Here is a 20524-nt window from a genome sequence, read left to right as displayed (position 1 = left end):
ATTTTACTTACGATATTGTCATCTGTCTATCAAATGTATCTACCTATAAAGTGATTTCCACTCCTAGTAGTTCCTCTAAGCAACGAAATAGAGAATTCAAAGTTGTAGCATATAATCATCTCCTTAATAATCAACTGGAGAAGTGACAGTTGAGAACTTAGCCTGAAGAAAAAGAAAGTAAACTGACACAGAAAAATGACAAAAAGAAATAAAGAGCAGAGCCTTCTAGCAAGTTCTTCAGTTCACCTTATATTACTGTATTTCAGTATGGAATAATTCACAAGATTACAATTGAAAACACTTATTGAATGTCTATTATTACACTAATTTTGAAGTGTTTGTATCTTAGTGATTTATCCACTCACACACTTAAATGTCTCAAAGAATTTCTCAAACTGTTTGCATATTAGTTAATGTTTTGTTTTCCTTTTCTATTTTAGAAGGCTTTGAGGCTCTAGGAAGGTGGGAAAAGAGTGTACATTAGTGCATCACATATGTTTTTAATAGTGACATTGAAAATTCTGGTGGACACCAATGGTGCAAATTTTTCAGTTGGGCCCTAAACTCGAGAAAAAAAAACCTATGCTACAAGTCTATTGCTTTAGTGCTTGCAAAGGCAGGACCCAGTAGATTTTTAAAATTTGTTGTTCCATTTGATTTTGGTTCCGTAAGTCCATTTACTTGAGAGAAAACTCAGAATGTGCATGTGTTGGGCAAATGTTTTTTCTTTATGGACAATTTCAAAAGGAAGCTAGTGTCCTACCTGCAGTAGGAGGTGCTATCGGTACTCGTAAGCAGAACTTACTCGTTTTATACTTCTAAATATTTTAAAACATCGTGCTTGTTTTTTTCACCACTTTACTTCAGTCTATATGAATTACTGTAATAAAGAATTCCCTTACACAGAAAGGGGAAAGTGGGATTGAAACAAAATCTGTGTAAGGGGTAGAGACATTTATATTCAATCATTGTGTATCAGAACATAGAACATAGAAAATTATATTCAGACCGGTAGAGAAAATTAAGGAAGATAAGTATTTACCCAAAGAAATTAAATTGCTTTATCCTATTACCTCCTGATCTATGACAACGCATGGCATAGAAATGGTTGTACAAATGACAACAGCGTTGGAATCATGATTATACTTAATTTCAAGAACTTTCCAGAATGGTAGTAAGTTAAAGTAACCGCCATGGCATTGAAGTGACCCCATGAGCCAAGTCGTGCTGCTCTGTCTCCCACCACAGGTGTCTCTCGTGCATCTGCTGAAGACTGTGCGACTGCTACGTCTTTTGCGTCTCCTGCAGAAGCTGGACCGTTATTCCCAGCATAGCACAATCGTCCTGACTCTGCTCATGTCCATGTTTGCACTCCTTGCACACTGGATGGCGTGTATCTGGTATGTCATTGGAAAAATGGAGAGGGAAGACAACAGCCTTCTGAAGTGGGAAGTTGGTAAGGGCTTACATTTGTCACATTTTCCATTTTTAAGTGAAAAGGAAGATTGTCTAGAATTTGGAGGAGGTGAAAGATGAGTCTGTAAATATATGTCCTCTGTCGATTTCTCACATCTTTTTTTGTGTCTGTGATGGTGGGGGCCAGGGGAGGTCCATGCTACAAGTGATTTTTGAGAAAGTTTCCTGGAATAGCCTGATATTTTTTCAAAGAGTAATGGAGTAAGATTTCAATGGGTTTACTGTTTAAAATGACCAGCAAGGCTGTAGAAGTGTTGAAATAAGTAAAGTGTGATTTGATCTTGACATATCCAATGCAGGACTAGTAAATGTAAATCACTGGACAACTGGCCTGTGGCCAATCATCACAATATTTTAAATCATAAGAAAATTATCACTTGTATTTTAGGTGGCAAGTTCATAGAAAAAAATATCCCTACCATTTTTTTTCCTTTAAAAAGAAGAGAGAGAAAACTATCATAATGACAAATTTTCCACATTTAGTTTACTTTGAGAATTTGTGGTATTTATTCTCGATAAATATAATTTGTAAATACTGGATATTTACAAATATAATTTATAAAATTTTGTGTTCCCATAATACATAGTAGTTTAAGGGAGCTTTTCCAAGTGTTACATAATTCTGCATAAATGAATCTGAAACTTTGGCGCATGAACACATTTTTTAACTTACGTCAACCACCAGAATTTTATCAAAAATGAAAACTGAAGGCTATAACCCTGTATTCTAAAATACCTGCATTCTTCTCACAATCGTTTTCTTTAGAGAATTGTCATAATACCTGATGTAGGATTTTTTTCTTAATCTGATATTTAATCAAAAGAATCTGTTTTCTTGGTTTGCTAGAAAATTTTTCACTTATCTTTTCCTCCTAAAATCAATGTTGAACTTTTGAAAGAAACCCAGACCTCTGCAAAGGGACAAAGCCACAAGAGATTCCCGAGAGAAAAATGTTCTGACTTTTCATACCAGCACTTAGTGGCAGAATGCATTTGTCACATCCCTGGGCTGGCTCTCATAAATGCCCCTTCGCACCACGGGATGTATACAAAGCTTTCAAACAGCATCTTTGGAGAATGAGATGGAGACCTAGAGACAGCAGTCTCAAGGGAGTGAAGCTCCTGTCTCGGTTCTTTAAAAATGCTCCTACACATCTTAATTTTGTCCCTGAGCTACACAAAGTAACTGATGTGTTCTGATCATTTTCATCTCAGAATTGCCCTCTTATCTTCTTTATCAAAGCACTTTTCCTATGCCTTGCTGTGGACCTCAAACCTCAGAAAAGAAGTAAAGGTGGATATAAAATGACAGAGTAGAACCAAAAATATCCTACATAAAGAGAATACGAGATGAGGGAGAGGGAAGGAAAGAGAGAGAGAAGGAGAGAGAGAATGAAAGGGAGGGGGGAGAGGCAGAAGGAGATGAGGGGCAAGAGAAAAGTTGATTAAAAGGTGGACCAAAGTCTGGACTGTACTTAGATTAAAACATTTTCCAGCCTTCAGTATTGTTTCCCTTTCTATACCTTTGTCCTAAAATCTCCTCCATCACATACTCTGGGGTTGTCTTAATGGTATTCAGTGAATTATAGCATTAGACCTCTGCCATTTGTTTTGAATCCATATTAAAATTCTGACTTGTGGTCAGTCACCTGATTCCTTTTTGGACCTGACCTAATTGCCTTTGGGCCCCAGACCTATACACTCATATTAATTTGTAAGGCTTGTCTAGTCTGAGAGTCTCCAGATGGGGAAAATCAGCTTATTCACGCTCTCAAATTTAGTTATATGAGGAAAGCTTTTTGTTTCATTTCCGAGATGCCAGTCCTGCTGCAGATGTACAAACTAGATGCTGTTTTTCTTCCACCAAACATGCATAGGTTTTTAATTTCCAAGAAAAAAGAAGCCAACCACGTGAACTGCTCTGTATTGCCCCGTTCTGCTCCTACTCTTAGTCCTAGTATTATGTCTCAGTGTTATGAATGGGGGTTTGTAAGCTGGAAGTCAACCTACAAAGAGAGCACTGACATAACACAATGGTGAGAACACTGGGTTGGAGGCAATGGATATTTCCTATCATCACGGCTCCACCAACTGTGAGATTTGCAGTAATTTTGTTCATCAGTCTGGGCCTCAATTTCCTCATCTACAGCATGAGAAAATTCACTCTATAACTTGAAAGTCTATTTCAGGTTCCATGATTTATGACTTTAATAGAAGAACACACCCAGCAGTGTGTGCTTAGTAGCTCTGTCAAGTTTTTATCATAGCTGGGTGCCCACAAAAGCCATCAGGGAAACCATCCAATGTCAAAAGGGATGTGTCATAAAATACATCCTGTGATCACAGCATGACAAGGAATTAATATGTTTTGCTCAGTTATAAAAATAACTAAACATTTATCCTAAGAAAATTAGATTTCCTGTCCAAACACCTCTCAGGATATGATCAGGAAGGTACCATGCTAATTATATCTATCAATATTGAGTTTACAGGCTTGGCTAGAAGGACTTTCCCTTCCCCTCAAATTACTTGCATTGTTTGTTCATTTAAAACATTCCCCAGCTGAGGTTTGGACACAAATTAAGTAATTATGACCTTCCCTACCTAATTTTATAATGAGGCAGCTGAGAATCTAGGCTAATTTAGTTTTTACTATGTAATTTGTCCACTGATATGTTTTACCTTTTTTTTTTGGTCGAACTACCATGAGTCAAAAAATTCATCACAGAAATAAAGTTTGATTAGAGAATACATTGTTCTTTATGTTGTGACTAACATGAGATGTATTGAACAGATTCATCTTCCCAAGGGATAAAATGGAACTTCTTTTCTAACAATTTTTAATTGTCTTGAAATGTTTTGTTTTCCCCTCTTTTTGTCCTGGGCGGACTTACTAGTAACAGCTAGAGAGAGTTCCAGTACTTTGCATCAGACCAAATCAAAGTTGGTCTTTAAAAAATATTATAGTGTCTCTTCTCTATATCTATTTTTAGAAGGAAGAATAATACTTGTAGACTATGTCAGAGGCTGGTAATGAAATAATTTGCTTAGTGTTATATTTTACTTCATATATTTACGTTTTTCCATACCATATATTTTAAGGAACTTGAGGTATGACTTATTGTTTCATGGAATTTTACTCATAGACCTGGGACCTTAGTCCAACTCTGGTTTTATGGTGAAAAACCCAGTTCTTGGTTATACAAGCTCTGTGGTGGAAGGGGTTCTTGTCTACTCTGTCTCCTGCTGCATCCCCTCTGGCGCATGGCAAATACGGTATTTTTTTTTGTTTTTTACTTAGACGTTTATCATTTATATCTCTCACACTGTGTGAACCCGCCTCCCCCCATCATTATCCCTCTGACATCACACACAGCCATTGCATTTCCACTGTCTCTATTCCTAATGCTGTACTCTGCTTCTTGTAAATATACACATATGTATATATATACATATATACATATATATACATACATAAATACATATATATATGTGTATATATATATATATATATAATTACAGTTGGCATTCATTATTGTTCAGCTTCAGGTGTACAGTGCAGTGATCAGGCATCTACATCATCCCTGAGGTGGTCTCCCAAATGGGACACGTGTCCATCGGGTACCCTACAAAATCTTTACAACATTATTGATTACATTCCCCAAATTAATTTTCAAAATCCCGTGGCCATCTTGTGGTTACCGACTATTTTCTAATCCCCTCTCCTTCCCCCTTATCCCCACCCCCCCTCCCATCTAGCAACCCTCAGTTTTTCCTCTATGTCTCCAAAACTATTTCTGATTAGTTCATTCACTTATTCTTTTCTTTAGATTCCACATATAAGTGAGATCATATGGTATTTATCTTTCTCTGTCTGACTTATTTCACTTAACATAATGTTCTCTAGGTCCATCCATGTTGTTGCAAATGGTAAGATTTCCTTCTTCTTTATGGCTGCATAATACTCCGTTGTATAAATGTACCACAGTTTCTTAATCCAGTCATCTACAGATGGGCATTTTGGTTGTTTCCATGTCTTCTCTATTGTGTATAGTGCTGCAATGAACATAGCAGTGCATAAAGATTTTTGAATTAGAGTTTTGGATTTCTCTGGATAGATACCTAGGAGTGGAATTGCTGGATCATAAGGTAGTTCCATTTTCAGATTTTTGAGATACCTCCATACTGTTTTCCATAGTGGATGCACCAATCTGCAATCCCACCAACAATGCACAAGCATTCCCTTTTCTCCACATCCGCGCAAGCACTTGTTGTTTGTTGATTTATTGATGATAGCCATTTTGACTGGGGTGAGGTGGTATCTCATTGTGGTTTTTATTTGCATTTCTCTGATGAGGTTAGTGAGGTTGAGCATTTCTTCATATGTCTGTTTGCCATCTGTATGTCCTTTTTAGAAAAATGTCTCTTCATGTCCTCTGCACATTTTTTAATTGGGTTGTTTGTTTTTTTGGAGATGAGTTGAATGAGTTTATAAATTTGTGATATTAACCCCTTATCAGATATATCATTGGTAAATATATTTTCCCATTCAGTAGGATCCCTTTTTGTTTTATTGATGGTTTCCTTTGCTGTGAAAAAACTTTTTAGTTTGATGTAATCCCACATGTTTATTTTTTCTCTTCCCTCGCGCGAGGGGATATATCAGTAAAAACCTTACTCCAGGTAATGTCTGTGAAGTTTCTTCCTATATTTTCTTCTAGGAATTTTATGGTTTCAGATCTTACATTTAAGTCTTTAAGCCATTTTTGTATATGGTGTAAGGAGGTGGTCCAGCTTCATTTTTTTGCATGTGTCTGTCCAGGTTTCCCAGCACCATTTATTGAATAGACTGTCTTTACCCCACTGTACATTCTTGCTTCCATTGTCGAAGATTAAATGGCCATATAGGCATGGATTTATTTCTGGACTCTATTCTGTTCCATTGATCTATGTGTGTGTTTTTATGCCAGTACCATGCTGTTTTGATTACTGTAGCCTTGTAGTATGATTTGATGTCAGGTATTGTTATACCTCCCACTTTGTTCTTATTTCTCAAGATTGCTGAGGTTATCTGGGGTCTTTTATGGTCCCATATAAATTTTAGGATTATATGTTCTATTTCTGTGAAAAACGTGGTTGGTAGTTTCATAGGAATTGTGTTGAATATGCATATTGCCTTAGGCAGTATGGACATTTTATCTATATTAATTCTTCCTATCCATGAACATGGTATGTGTTTCCATCTATTTATATCTTCTTTCATTTCTTTCTTCAGTGTCTTATAATTTCTGAATACAGATCTTTTACTTTTTTGGTTAAATTTATTCCCAGGTATTTTATAGTCTTTGAAGCAATTGTAAATGGGATTTTTTTTTTTTAATTTCTCCTTCTGATGTTTTATTATTGGTATATACAAATGCAACTGATTTCTGAATATTAATTTTGTATCCTGCTACTTTACTAAATTCATCTATCAGCTCTAATAGTTTCTTGGTGGAGTCTTTAGGGTTCTCTATATATAGTATCATGTCATCTGCATATAATGACAATTTTTTTCCTCCTTACCGATTTGGATGCCTTTTATTTCTTTTTCTTGCCTGATTGCTGTGGCTAGAACTTCCAGCACTATGTTGAATAGAAGTGGAGAAAGTGGGCAACCTTGCCTTGTTACTGATCTTAAGGGGCATAGTTTTAGCTTTTCCCCATTGAGTATGATGTTAGCTGTGGGTTTATCATATATGGCCTTTATTATGTTGAGATATGATCCCTCTATTCCCACTTTCTTAAGGGTTTTTATCATAAATGGCTGCTGGATTTTATCAAATGCTTTTTCTGCATCTATTGATATGATCATGTGATTTTTATAGTTTCATTTTGTTAATGTGGTGTATCACATTAATTGATTTGCGCATGTTGAACCACCCTTGCATACCAGGGATGAATCCCACTTGATCATGGTGTATGATCTTTTTAATGTATTGCTGAATTCTCTTCACTAATATTTTGTTGAGGATTTTTGCATCTATGTTCATCAGAGATATCGGCCTGTAGTTTTCTTTTTTTTGTGGTGTCTTTGTCTGATTTGGGGATCAGGGTGATAGTGGCTTCGTGGAAAGTATTTGGGAGCCTTCCCTCCTTCTGGATTTTTTGGAAGAGCTTGAGGAGAATAGGTGATAATTCTTTTTTGAAAGTTTTGTAAAATTCACCTGTAAAGCCATCTGGTCCAAGGCTTTTGTTTGTTGGGAGATTGTTGATTACTGATTCAATTTCCCTGGTGGTAATCAGTCTATTCAGGTTTTCTGTTTCTTCTTGAGTTAGCCTTGGAAGGTTGTACGCCTCTAGAAAATTGTCCATTTCTTCCAGATTGTCAAATTTGTTGGCATATAGTTGCTCATAGTAATTTCTTAAAAATTTTTGTATTTCTGTGGTGTCTGTTGTCATTTCTCCTCTTTCATTTCTGATTTTATTAATTTGGGTCCTCTCTCTTTTTTAATGAGTCTGGCTAAAATTTTGTCAATTTTGTTTATCTTTTCTAAGAACCAACTCTTGGGTTCATTGATCTTTTGTATTGTTTTTCTGGTTTCTCTTTCATTTATTTCCGCTCTGATCTTTATTATCTCCTTCCTTGTACTCCCTTTGGGCTTATTTTGCTGTTCTTTTTCCAGATCCCGTAAGTGTGAAGATAAACTGTTGATTAGTGATTTTTCTTGTTTCTTTAGGTAGGCCTGCAATGCTATGAATTTCCCTCTTAGGACTGCTTTCACGGCATCTCATAGATTTTGGGTCGTCGTGTTTTCATTTTCGTTTGTCTCGAGATATCTTTTGACTTCTTCCTTGATCTCCTGGTTGACCCATTCATTATTTAGTAACATGTTATTCAGCCTCCATGAATTGGTGTGTCTTCCAGTTTTTATCCTGTAGTTCATTTCTAATTTCATAGCACTGTGGTCAGAGCAGACAATTGGTATGATTTCAATTTTCTTAAATTTATCAAGACTTGTTTTGTGGCCTAATATGTGGTCTATTTTGGAAAATGTTCCATATGCACTTGAGAAGAACGTGTATTCTGCAGCTTTGGGGTGAAATGCTCTGAAAATATCGATTAAATCCAAGTGGTCCAATGTGTCATTTAATGCTGTTGTTTCCATATTGATTTTCTGTCTGGAAGACCTGTCCCTTGTTGTCAGAGGTGTGTTGAAATCCCCTACTATGATAGTGTTACTGTTGATCTCTGTCTTTATGTCAGTCAATATTTATTTTATTTATTTAGGTGCTCCTATGTTCAGTGCATAGATGTTTACTAGGGTTATGTCCTCTTGTTGGATCTATCCCTTTATTATTATATAGTGCCCATCTTTGTCTTTTAATATGTTCTTCATTTTAAAGTCCATTTTGTCAGATATAAATTTTGCAACTCCAGCATTTTACTCATTTCCATTTGCATGAAATATCTTACTCCAACCCTTCACTTTCAGCCTGTGTGTGTCTTTTGATCTGAGGTGAGTCTCTTGTATACAGCATATACAAGGGTCTTGCTTTCTTATCCACTCAGCCACCCTATGTCTCTTGATTGGAGCATTTAATCCATTTACATTTAAAGTGATTATTGATAGGCACATAGTTATTGCCATTTTAAAATTTGTAGTTAGATTGTTTTCATCTTTCTTCTATTTATAGAAGTCCTTTTAGTATTTCTTGCAATGCTGGCTTGGTGGTAATAAATTCCTTTAGCTTATTCTTTTCTGGGAAGCAATTTATCTCTCCATCAACTTTAAATGATAGCCTTGCTGGATAAAGCAATCTACGTTGTAGGCCTTTGTTTTCCATCACTTTGAGTATCTCCTGCCACTCCCTCCTGGCCTCCAATGTTTCTGTAGAAAAGTCATTTGATAGTCTTATGGGGGGAGTTCCTTGGTATGTAACCCTCTGTCTTTCTCATGCTGCTTTTAGGATTCTGTCTTTGTCTTTAACCTTTGCCATTTTAATTATAATGTGTCTTGGTGTGGGCCTGTTTGGGTTTCTCCTGGTTGGAACTCTTTGCACTTCTTGGGCTTGTATGTTGGTTTCCTTCATCAGGTTAGGGAAGTTTTCAGACATTATTACTTCAAACATGTTCTCAATCCCTTGCTTCCTCTCTTTACCTTCTGGTATTCCTATGATGCGCATGTTGTTGCACTTGATTTTATCCCAGAGGTCTCTTAAACCATCTTCATTGTTTTTTATTCTTTTTTCTTTCTGTTGTTCTGTTTGGGTGATCTCTGCTACCTTGTCTTCTAAGTCGCTGACTCGATCCTCTGCTTCATCTAACCTGCTGTTAATTCCTTCAAGTGAGTTCTTTATTTCAGTAATTGTGTTCTTTAGTTCTAACTGGTTGTTCATTATGATTTCTCTATCCTTCTTTATGTCTTCTCTAAACTCCTTAAACATTCTTATCATCAGTGTTCTGAACTCTGTCTCTGATAGGTTGGTTACCTCTGTTTCATTTGGCTCCATTTCTGGAGGTTTATTCTGTTCTTTTATTTGGGACATGTTTCTTTGTTTCCCCATTCTGGCTGACTCTCTGCGTTTGCTTCGATGTATTAGGTAGATTCCCTAGAGTGCTTACTTCTTGCCAGGTTATCTTATGTAGTATGTGTCCTTTACATTTGACTGGCACTACTTCGTTCTTCTCCTCTGCGTGTGCTCCACAGGTGACTCTTGTGTTGTGTATATTTTCCTGTTAAAGAAGATCTTTAATTGCTTTTCGCTTGTGAGTAGGTGTGATTAACTCATAGGCTGACTAGTTGTGAGACTTGGCTCTGCCCACTGCAGGGTGTTCTGTTGCATGAGGGTTGACCGCTTAAATGTGGTTTGGCCTCTATGGGCTCTTGTGCCTGTAGAGAATTCCCTCTGGGTGTGTCACTTGTAGGTCAAACCCAGTAGTACTCTGGTTTGGTCTGGAGTTGGCCTCTGGATATGTTGAATCTTGTGCCTCTTAAGCTGGGCCCTGGCAGGGCAATTTCAGAACAAAGCAAATCACCAAGCACAACAACAACAACAAAGAAAAATATCAAATACCTTCACATGTAAAAACAACTGACAACCCCCACTCAACACAGGCAAAGATATCAAAGATATAAAGACAAAACAAAACAAAACAAAAAGCAGCACCAGTCTTGGCTTAAGACCACCAAGTAATCTCCAGGTTGTCCTCTGTTGTACCAAAGAGTCCTCTGTGTATTGTGCAGGCAGAGCCAGTCACCTGGTGCCCAGAGTGACGTTGGAACTGCAGACTTAGATCCGTGGGGCTAAGGGGTCTAGATGGTAGTTTCTACAAAGTCAGTGCAGTTTCTGTTCTTGCCTGCACATATGCACACTGAGAGTGGCACCACCAGCCCTGTGTCTAGTTCTCCTGAGTCTTAGGGAACTTCTTCCGTGTGTGTGTGTGTGTGTGTGTGTGTGTGTGTGTGTGTGTGGCGGGCGGGAGATTTCTGAGCTGCTGAAAGCCTAGAGCTGCATCTACCGCCTACTGCTGATCCCTGGGAGTGCCTCCGCAGTTGTAATTGCCCCGCCCTAGGCAGGCCAGAAAGTGTGGGGGCTGGGGATGAAGGGGTCTTCTCTCTCCCAGCCCAGCCGTGTCACATTCTTCCCACAGGCCGGAAAAGGTGGTGGCTGGGGGTGGAGGAGTCTCTTGCCTCCTAGCCCAGCAAAAATCACACTCTTCCCAGCCTCTTCCCTGGGTCAGAGCTGCACACCAGTCTTCCCAGAGCCTGAGCACTAAGGCTCCTCTGTAATCTGACTCTACTCCTCAGTTCAGGGGCCAATTTAAGTCTCTGGAAGAGCGGGGTTGGATTGGAAGAACGGGGGAGGGGCCCAGGTATGGAGTTTGTGTCCTTTGTCCGGCCTAGGGCCCAACTGGAGGTCTCAGCTGAGGTTATTGCCTCAAATGCTGGATATGCTGCCCCCTTGGCGGGAGAGATCAGCTGTGGGACGCAGGGAAAGAGACCACCTTCTGGCTTTTGTGTTCTCTGTTCCGTCCTTGGATCCCCTGCGTCTCTGCAGCTGCAGATGCTGGCCACGTTTCCACCGCCACAGATGCGGGCCACGTCCCCACAGCCGAAGGTGCAGACCGCATCTCCACTCTGTTCCCTTCCCTCTTCCCCTGCTCGCCCAATTTGCCCACCTTCAAGTAATCCTTGCACGAGTCTCTTAGCTATTCTGCATGATGAGCAGAGAGTCCTTTGATAGGTTATAGATGTCCCATTTGTGATAAGATCCAGAGAACTCAAAAAGTATGCCCCACTTCCCCCATTGCTATGACATCACTCCAGCAAATATGTTTTTTAAAAAATGTTGAGTCAATCAATCTTCAAGGTTATTCAATTACTAAATGACAATCATGGGACAAGAACCTAGATTAGTAGAATTCCTTCTAATAATTTTGAATATTATAAAAAATTAGGGAATCGCTGCTTAGTAAATTCTTTCTGGCAAGAAGACTGAGAGAGGAACAAATCGGGTGGTCACTTAAGATTTGGTCATTCATTCAAAAAATACTTTTTGAGTGCATGCTGCATCCTATATTAGGCACTGGAGATACCAAAACAAGTCACATAATTAGTGTTATGGAATTTAAAGTCCAGTAGGAAAAAAAGACAAATAATTTAATGGACATATGACAGTGTGACATGTATAGAGGAGTGGCGACTAAATATAACCAGAATATCAGCAAAGGATTTTCCCAGATGAGCTGAGTTTTAAAGAACGAATAGAATGGGCATGTGTGACAGCAGGGACATGACTATATGCAGTAGTTCACTAGAACAAACAAAGTGGTGTTGGGGGAGGGAGTGGTAGTAAGGTGATCAGGCTAAAGAGTAGATAGTCAGGGACCAGGTCTTTAAAGACCATTCACGTTAACTTTAGAGTTTGGACTTCATCCTAAGGCTACAGTGTGGCATAAATTTCTTTCTTGAGCAGTGATCCTTTGCCTATAGAACACCAGGAAATAGGGGGAGATGTTTTGCTCTGCTTCATTTTCACCTGTAATGTGTCAATAATATTACTGCCTACTGCATTGGAGCCACCAATATTAAATTAGGCAAACTGTGTGAAACATTTAGCTCTGTGCCTGTCACTTAGTAACTGCTCAATAAATATTATAACCAGCTATTATAATCATTACCATTTTATTTTTTAAATTTTATTTATTTTGGTTAAATTTATTGGGATGACATTAGTTAGTAAAATTATATAGGTTTCAAGTGTACAAGTCTATAATACATCATCTATATATTGCATTGTGTCTTTCCATCACCGTATATTTGACCACCTTCCCTCATTACCATTTTATTATAACAATTACTTCTAAAAAAGAAAGTACCATGACTAGTGATACGTATCATTTTCTATGGGAAGGTTATTTAAAAATGGCTTTAAAAGTATTGCCTTCAAGGTTTAGTTGTAGTGCTGGACAACAAATTATATGCTTTTGCATATCTTCAAAATAATATATATTCCCAAGCATTTTTATTTGAGTCAGCCTCTGAAAAACCAGCAATTTTCTCATAGCCTCATAATCGCACACATATAGGAGATATCCCATTCAAGGGCTAATATAGAAGATATGTCTGTTGGTGGGAATGTCGATTGGTGCAATCACTGAAGGCAGTGTAGAGGTTCCTCAAATAATCAAGAATAGAATTACCATATGACCCAGCAATCCCTCTCCTGGATATCTACCCCCAAATCCTGAAAACATTTATCCGTAAAGATTTATGTATTCCATTGTTCATTGCAGCATTATTTATGGTGGCCAAGACATGGAAATAACCAAAATGTCCTTCGACAGATGATAGGATAAAGAAGATGTACACAACGGAATAGTACTCTGCCATGAGAAAAATGAAATACTGCCATTTGCAACAACATAGATGGATCTTGAGATTATTATGCTAAGCGAAATAAGTCAGAGAGAAAAAGTCGAGAACCATATGGCTTCACTCATATGTGGGATATAAAACTGAAAGCAACAAAAGAACAAGACAAACAAATAAAGAAACAAAAACTCATAGACACAGGCAACAGTTTAGTGGTTACCAGAGGGTAAGGGGGGAGGGAAGATGGTAGCAGAGGGTAAAGGGGGTCAAATGGTGATGGAAGAACTGACTCTGGGTGGTGAGCACACAATGTGATACCGTGTTTCCCCGAAAATAAGACCTAGAAAGACCATCAGTTCTAATGCATCTTTTGGAGCAAAAATTAATATAAGTCCCGGTCTCATTTAAAGTAAGACCAGGTACCATACCACACCACACCACACACCATACCATACCACACCATGTCTTGTATTAATTTTTACTCCAAAAGATGCATTAGAGCTGATTGTTTGGCTAGGTCTTATTTTCAGGGAAACACGGTAGATGATGTATTACAGAATTGTGCACTTGAAACCTATGTAACTTTACTAACCATTGTCATCCCAATAAATTTATTTTTTTTAAAAAGAAGATAGATATAACATTTACCCTACAAGCTTGTTGGGATATATAAAACTTTTATGGAATTTTGACATAGTGCTTCAAGGGCACAATTTAATATGGTATTAAAGAGACATATCACAACTGAGTTAAGTGTGCTTTTGAAGTTTTAATTTTTATTTTGGCTGCAAAGAAACGTTTGACAATAATCTCTTTAGAGGGCCTTTATTTTCAATAAGAAGACTTAACCCCTTAAAGATGTGTGAAAAGTTTCTTACATCTCAATTAATGTAGGGATATATATAATTATGATCACATAAAGTTCAATGAATGACATACATAAAGTTCAATTAGTGATATTGAATTGGTCCTTAAAGAGCTCCATTAGGATACTGAATAGAATACAAGCTAGATTTAAGCTAGAAAGATTTGGGTTTGAATCTTGCTTTGGGGATTTATTAGGCACGTGATTGTGGCCAAGGTAAATTCAGCATGTGACTTTTTATACAACAATATCAGTTTCCTCATCTGCAAAACGGAGGTGATAGCACTGACCCTCCTAGCATTTTTAAGAATGAGAGATACTCAAGTTGACATAGCTACCATAGTTTCTGGTACGTGGTACATCTCTGCAGCTGACAACTACCATTACCACTACCACCACCACCTCTACTCTTAATCACTAGTTGAGTGATAACTCGAACTGCAGCCACTTCCTCAAATTTACATCGATGATCTGTGCAGAATTGAAACAGCAATACTATTCAAGTCTAGTGATGAGGTGGTATTTCAGTCAGTCATGATTCTTGATTGTAAGCAAAAACAGAAAAGGAATATATTAGCAGAACATGTAGACTCAGAATTAGAAGGACAGAGAACAAAACCGGAAAAATAACATGAGCCAAGGCAGCTCCAGATACCTCAGTGCAAGAAGCACAGATGCTGACATTTTGCAAGGATGGTCTGGACATGTTTCTGTCTTTGTAGATTCTCTGAGGCCTAGACCTTCTGTTCATCTCTAATTCACAGGCCCTGAAGGGAGAATCTGATTGGCCAAGTTTAAGTCACATTCTCAGACAATGACTCCTGGAGCAAGGAGAGACCCTCCCCATTTTATACTTCCATGGTGAGAAGTGGGGCCCTGTGTCTCTCCACTACTATACATACAATGGAGAATCCCTTCTGCACATAGGATTTTAAACAACCAAAACAACAAAACCAAAAAGTATCTGCAATAACATCTTTATGTGTACATTATAAAAACAGTAGAATTTATAAAAATATTTATTAAACTACTTCTGTGAATCCTCATGTCCTTCTCAAACATCATCAGGTCAAATGGAGTTAGCCGAAAGGTGGGGATATGGTAACTCTCTCTGCACCTTTCTCACTATAACAGTCTATGCTCCTTATGTGAACATAATAGTGGAGTTCCGCTTACCAAGCTGTGTGCTTCCTCAGCTAGACTGTATCTTGGTCAGTAGCTCCCTTTTGTAGCTAAAATGCTACCTTATATTCTTTCTCAAAGCTATCTCTATTTCTAAGGCCATAACATGCTAAACGTTAAAACTAAATGGTCTGCTTCAAAGGTTAGATAGAGATGAGAGTAATTTATAATAAAGAGAAGCTATTTTATCTTTTAATCCTTTGGCTGGAGTATGCTCAGCCATTGTAAATGCCTAAAAGTGTATCTGTATCACTAACAAGAAAAAAAAAAAAAAAAAGAAAGAAAGAAAGCCCAAAAATCTAGAATAGGAAAAAAGGAGTAAGTCAAATATCGTTTCAAATTTTCATTGACAATTTTAATCCTAAATCTCCTGATCCTTGTTGGATAAAACATCATAAAAGCTTGTTGATTTGAAAGGCTCTTAGTTATTAACTGCTTAGCATTTACAGCATCAAGTAAGGAAAAAAATACGACCAGGCTCATGATAATGCAAGCTGATTATTTCAATAACTGTGTCAAAATTTCCTCGAGAAGATAAAATTGACTAGCACTCTGATTTTTCAGATTCTGTATAAAGGATTATTAAAATTTTTTAAGTAACCCTTATCTGTAGCTTTTCATTCTTAGAAAGACATGAAATAAAGGGGAGAAAAAGTCTAAAATGAAGGTTTTCAATCATTGAAATGGATGCTAGTGAGGAACTCCTGGACTTTTTTTTTTAACAGGGTCTTGAACTTTAACATGCACAGCAATCACCTGAGGATCACCTTAAAATACCGATTCTAATTTAGTAAGTGTGAGATGGAGCCCCAGACCCCACATTTTTAACAAGCCACCGAAGTTGGTAATGCTGGTCCCGTACCACACTTTGAGTAGGATGGTTTTAAAAAATCTTAGGACATTTAGGGAATTGAATACTCCTCGTTATAAAAAGTTTCGAACCAGCAACTATTTGGTCCTTCCGTATCCATCCATTTTCACTTTCCTATCCTTTTCTAATCTCCATCACATCTACAAATTTATTTAGACATGGTATATTCCTAATGACCCAAGGAGGTCCACTGAGAAGGAATTAACCTAAATGCTGATGTAATACAACCCAGTGCTTTAAATAACATCATCAGAAACAATTTATATTACTGTTAGCAAAGCATAGCTTTCTCCAGTCATACTCATTTTTTTTTAATAAAACAAGCAAATCACACAAACAAATAAATTTTGATGATGAAAGTAAAAACCAGAACCACAATGTCATATGCCTGAGGCTAAAAAATGTTGAGCAGACAATCCTTTATGACTGAGGCTGTTATTTCCTAGTGATGATAATGGTCAGTGCATAACTTTTATCTGGACTTTGTCAAAGTGTCTAGTATATAAGATATTGTAATCCTTTTACTATCTTTCATGTAATTCCTCCTATACTAAATTAGGTTCTAGACCCAATTCCATTGTTGGCAGGGGAGGTCTCCATATCAACAAGCAATTCCTTGGACACCAACTGGGTCTCCTACAATTCACCTCAATTCTGACACCTATCTACTCAGAGATAGTGTCAGATTCCACAGGTTCATGGTTCAGTCCTACAAAACTGCTCCCCTTTCCAACTTCAGAAGCCAGTCACAAGCTTAGTTTCTTACCTGTGCTTCTGATCTACCAGCTATAAATCAGAGGTTCCCATGACCCTCTCCTTAGGTTTCATTAGTTTGTTAGAATGGCTCACAGAACTCAGGAAACCCATTTACTCACTAGATTTCCAATTTATTGTAAAAGGATGCAACTCAGGAACAGCCAGATAGAACAGATGCATAGGACAAGGTATGTGGGAACAAACACTGAGCTTCCATACCTTCTCCAGGCATGCCATTCTCACCAAATTTGCATGTATTCACCAATGGAGAAGCTCTCAGAAGCCAGTCCTTTGGGACTTTTATAAAGACGTCATTATAGAGGCATGATTGATTCAATCATTGGCCTTTGGCAATTGAGTCAACCTTCTGTCCCTGTCCTCTCTACAGAGGTCAAGGGATGAGACTGAAAGTCCAACCTTCTAATCACGAGGTTGGTTTTCCTGGCAACCAGACCCCATCCTTCTGTGCTTTCAAAAATTACCTCATTAATGTCACAAAAACACCTTTATCACCGTCATATCTTGGGAAACCTCAAGAAGCTCTATGCCAGAAATGAGAATAAAGACCAAATATATATTATAAATCACAACATCATATAAACTCACTATATAAATATGTAGATTTTAGAGGCCATATTTCTCCGTGTCTTGGAATTTGTATGATGTTGCAGTGAATTAGTCAATTATTAATACATTTTTAATTTCTTACTATGTGGCAGTATTATAGAAGAGAATTATAAGCAATTGTTTCAGTCTTACAAGGATACAAGAGAAGGCTCACCTTCACTCCCTATCCTGATTATTTTTTCGTGTTTCTGTCTCAGTAATTGTCTCAGACTTACTACCATCTTCTAGCTGGAGATAAAATTGGGTTGACACTGATTACCACTCACTAGATTTAAAACTCTCCAAGGAGCTGATCCTCTGTCTCATTTTGGCCTTTCAGCCCTAGAAGAATACTCTTGTCTCTTAAATATCTTGAGCCAGATTCGGGACCTAGACTTTGGAAGAGAGAACTCCTTTGACTATTTTCTGCAAGGAGCCTTTGTTTTGAGGGAATGCTTTGCTGACCATTCATTGGCTTCCTGTGCTCCTCCCAGAAGATCCTATGACTTCAGTTATTAGAAATTTTGCCTACCTCTGACCTCTTTCTTTCTACCCTATTTGATTGTCCTGAGTTGTGTGGTTGTTAAGATCAGGGAGACTGTGTTTCTGGTTCAGGGCATGCAAAATGCTTCTGTTCTTAAATGAGTTCAAAGTTGAAGACATATCTCACATAGGAAACACTAATTTTAGGGTGGACCCAAAGATAATGTAAGGATCCAAAGAAGAGAAAAACAGGTTTACTTTTGGTGGTCAGGAGAACTCTGATATATCTGACTGAGGCTTGGATCCAACTTCCTGCACTTTTACATGTATGTATGTATGTATGTATGTATGTATGTATGTACCTGATAAGTTTGCCACTATCATTTATTAAACAACCTATTTATTACCACTAATTAAATATGGCATTTTAATGTTAATTATTACATATACTTATGAGCATTGCTAGGTTTCATTTTTCTTCACTGACAATCTAATTTTATACCAATATTGCAGAATTTTAATTATTGTACTGTTTAAATTTTGGTACAGCAAGTAGAACAGGGCCATTCTAACCCATGTACTTACATCAATGTTAGGAAAAAAACCTCACCTCTAAAAATATTAAATGACATTTTAATTGGAGTTAATTTCAGAAATTATTTTGGTGAAATTAATACTTTTTTAACATTAAGATATTTTGGTCATCCAAGGCTATGGTATTTAATCTCCATTTATTTCAATTTTTAAAAATATAATTAAGAGAAATTATGTAGTTTCCTTCACACAGTTTGTACATATTTCTTATTTTGTTTCTAACCACTCTACATTGTATGTATGTGAATGGGATCCATTTTCCATTAATTTTATTCCATTATTGGTAAAATAAAATCTAATGACTTGAAAATAATATTTTATAGATACCTCTAATATATATATCTAATAAGTTTTAATTAATTTCTTCAAGTTTCTTTGAAAGAAAATCACATAATCTGAAGTATTAATAAATTTATCCCTGACTTATCTAATGTCTATACTTTTTGGCTCCTGGTTTGAGAAAATTATTTATTTTATTAAATATTTATTCAAATTTCACTAGAAGATTTTACTGAAAAGGTATTTTATAAATTACTAACGTTATTTTTGATGCTTGGTACTCCACAGAGTGACAGAAACTTTAAATTATGGACCTCAAAAATACAGTTCATAAAAGAACATGGTAGAACAGTTTTTAGCTTGAAAGTTGGGGATCCTCTGTTCTAACCACAGCCCTGTATGACGTAGGAAATTTAGTCAAACCATATCTATCCAAATTATCTCTTTTAAAATGATGTATGTGACTGATTCTCACTGAGTCTCAATCCTTCTTGAGTCATAAGCCCTCTTGGAAAAGGAATGGAAGTTGTAGATCTCCAATGATAAATTCATATACCCATATGCAAATGGGTATAAGTTTGCATGAAATTTTAGATAGTTTGTATATTCCATGATGTTCTTTCATGGGTTCCTGGTAAACAAAACAAACAAAAACACCCTGGAGCTAGATGAACTCTAAGATTGTTTTCTAATTGAAGAGGATTCAGTTAACAATTCCTTTAAGAAAACTGCCTTGCACCTGAAATGTAGGTGTGCTGAAGAAATAATACCTTAGTGTGTTGACATGTCTTTCATCATAAGTGAAAACTGGGTCAGAATTGCCCTAACTCATTAGTAGAACATTTTTTTTATCTTTCTGTTCTTTCCATTTTTTGTACCATCAGAATGCAATTCTTTTTCATACAGTAATATACGTGCCATGATATCCCTCTTGTTTAATCCACTTCGTCCAAAAGTTTTTAACCATTGGAGGATTTTAACCACAGCCATGTACTTCCAATGTTATGATGCAAAAAACTCAGTAAACAATTTCACTTTACATGCAACTTTTAAGAAATGTAATGATTTCTTAAACTGAGAAAAAGCAATACCACTCTCTAGGTTGGGTATATAAATAACTTGTGATTAAATGTTCAAAATTTCTTTTCTGGTTTACTTTCTAAAAGACAGTCAGAAGCAAAACTGACTTCCTAATATCTTAAGAATTCTGTCATTTACATAGTGTTCTAATTAGCCAAGTTGGTGAGACTTTTCACAAGTAACCTTTAACTCCAGCACTTCTTTTTTTTTCAACCTTTTAACTCAATGACATTATGCAATTGAGGTGGTTCCAGTTGAGTTACTCTTTTAAGTCAACCTACCCTGATTCATAGATGTTAGTGTAAGAAATAACCCTAGAGAGAATATATTCTAAACTTCGAATTTTACTTAATTGCTTCTCTTTGATGAGGCATCATGATGTACTAGGAAGAACAGTGGACTGGGAATCATGAATTTAAAAATCTAATCCTGGCTCCAAGCCTCATTATTTCTTCTGTGAAAAATAAGATGGTA

General features: G+C 37.0%; 1 protein-coding gene across 1 annotated transcript in view; it reads left to right on the top strand.

Annotated features, from left to right (window-relative positions):
- KCNH8 (potassium voltage-gated channel subfamily H member 8) overlaps positions 1 to 20524 on the top strand; it is a 323786-nt gene that overhangs the window by 198008 nt on the left and 105254 nt on the right. The window contains exon 7 of the mRNA XM_019726038.3: positions 1249 to 1456. Coding sequence (XP_019581597.2) covers positions 1249 to 1456 — 208 coding nt within the window. The remainder of the gene's footprint in view (positions 1 to 1248; positions 1457 to 20524) is intronic.

Source organism: Rhinolophus sinicus, chromosome 5 (assembly GCF_057876585.1).
Source record: "Rhinolophus sinicus isolate RSI-liver-muscle chromosome 5, RSI-T2T, whole genome shotgun sequence".
Taxonomy (NCBI): domain Eukaryota; kingdom Metazoa; phylum Chordata; class Mammalia; order Chiroptera; family Rhinolophidae; genus Rhinolophus; species Rhinolophus sinicus.
This window is presented reverse-complemented; position numbering and strand designations above follow the sequence as displayed.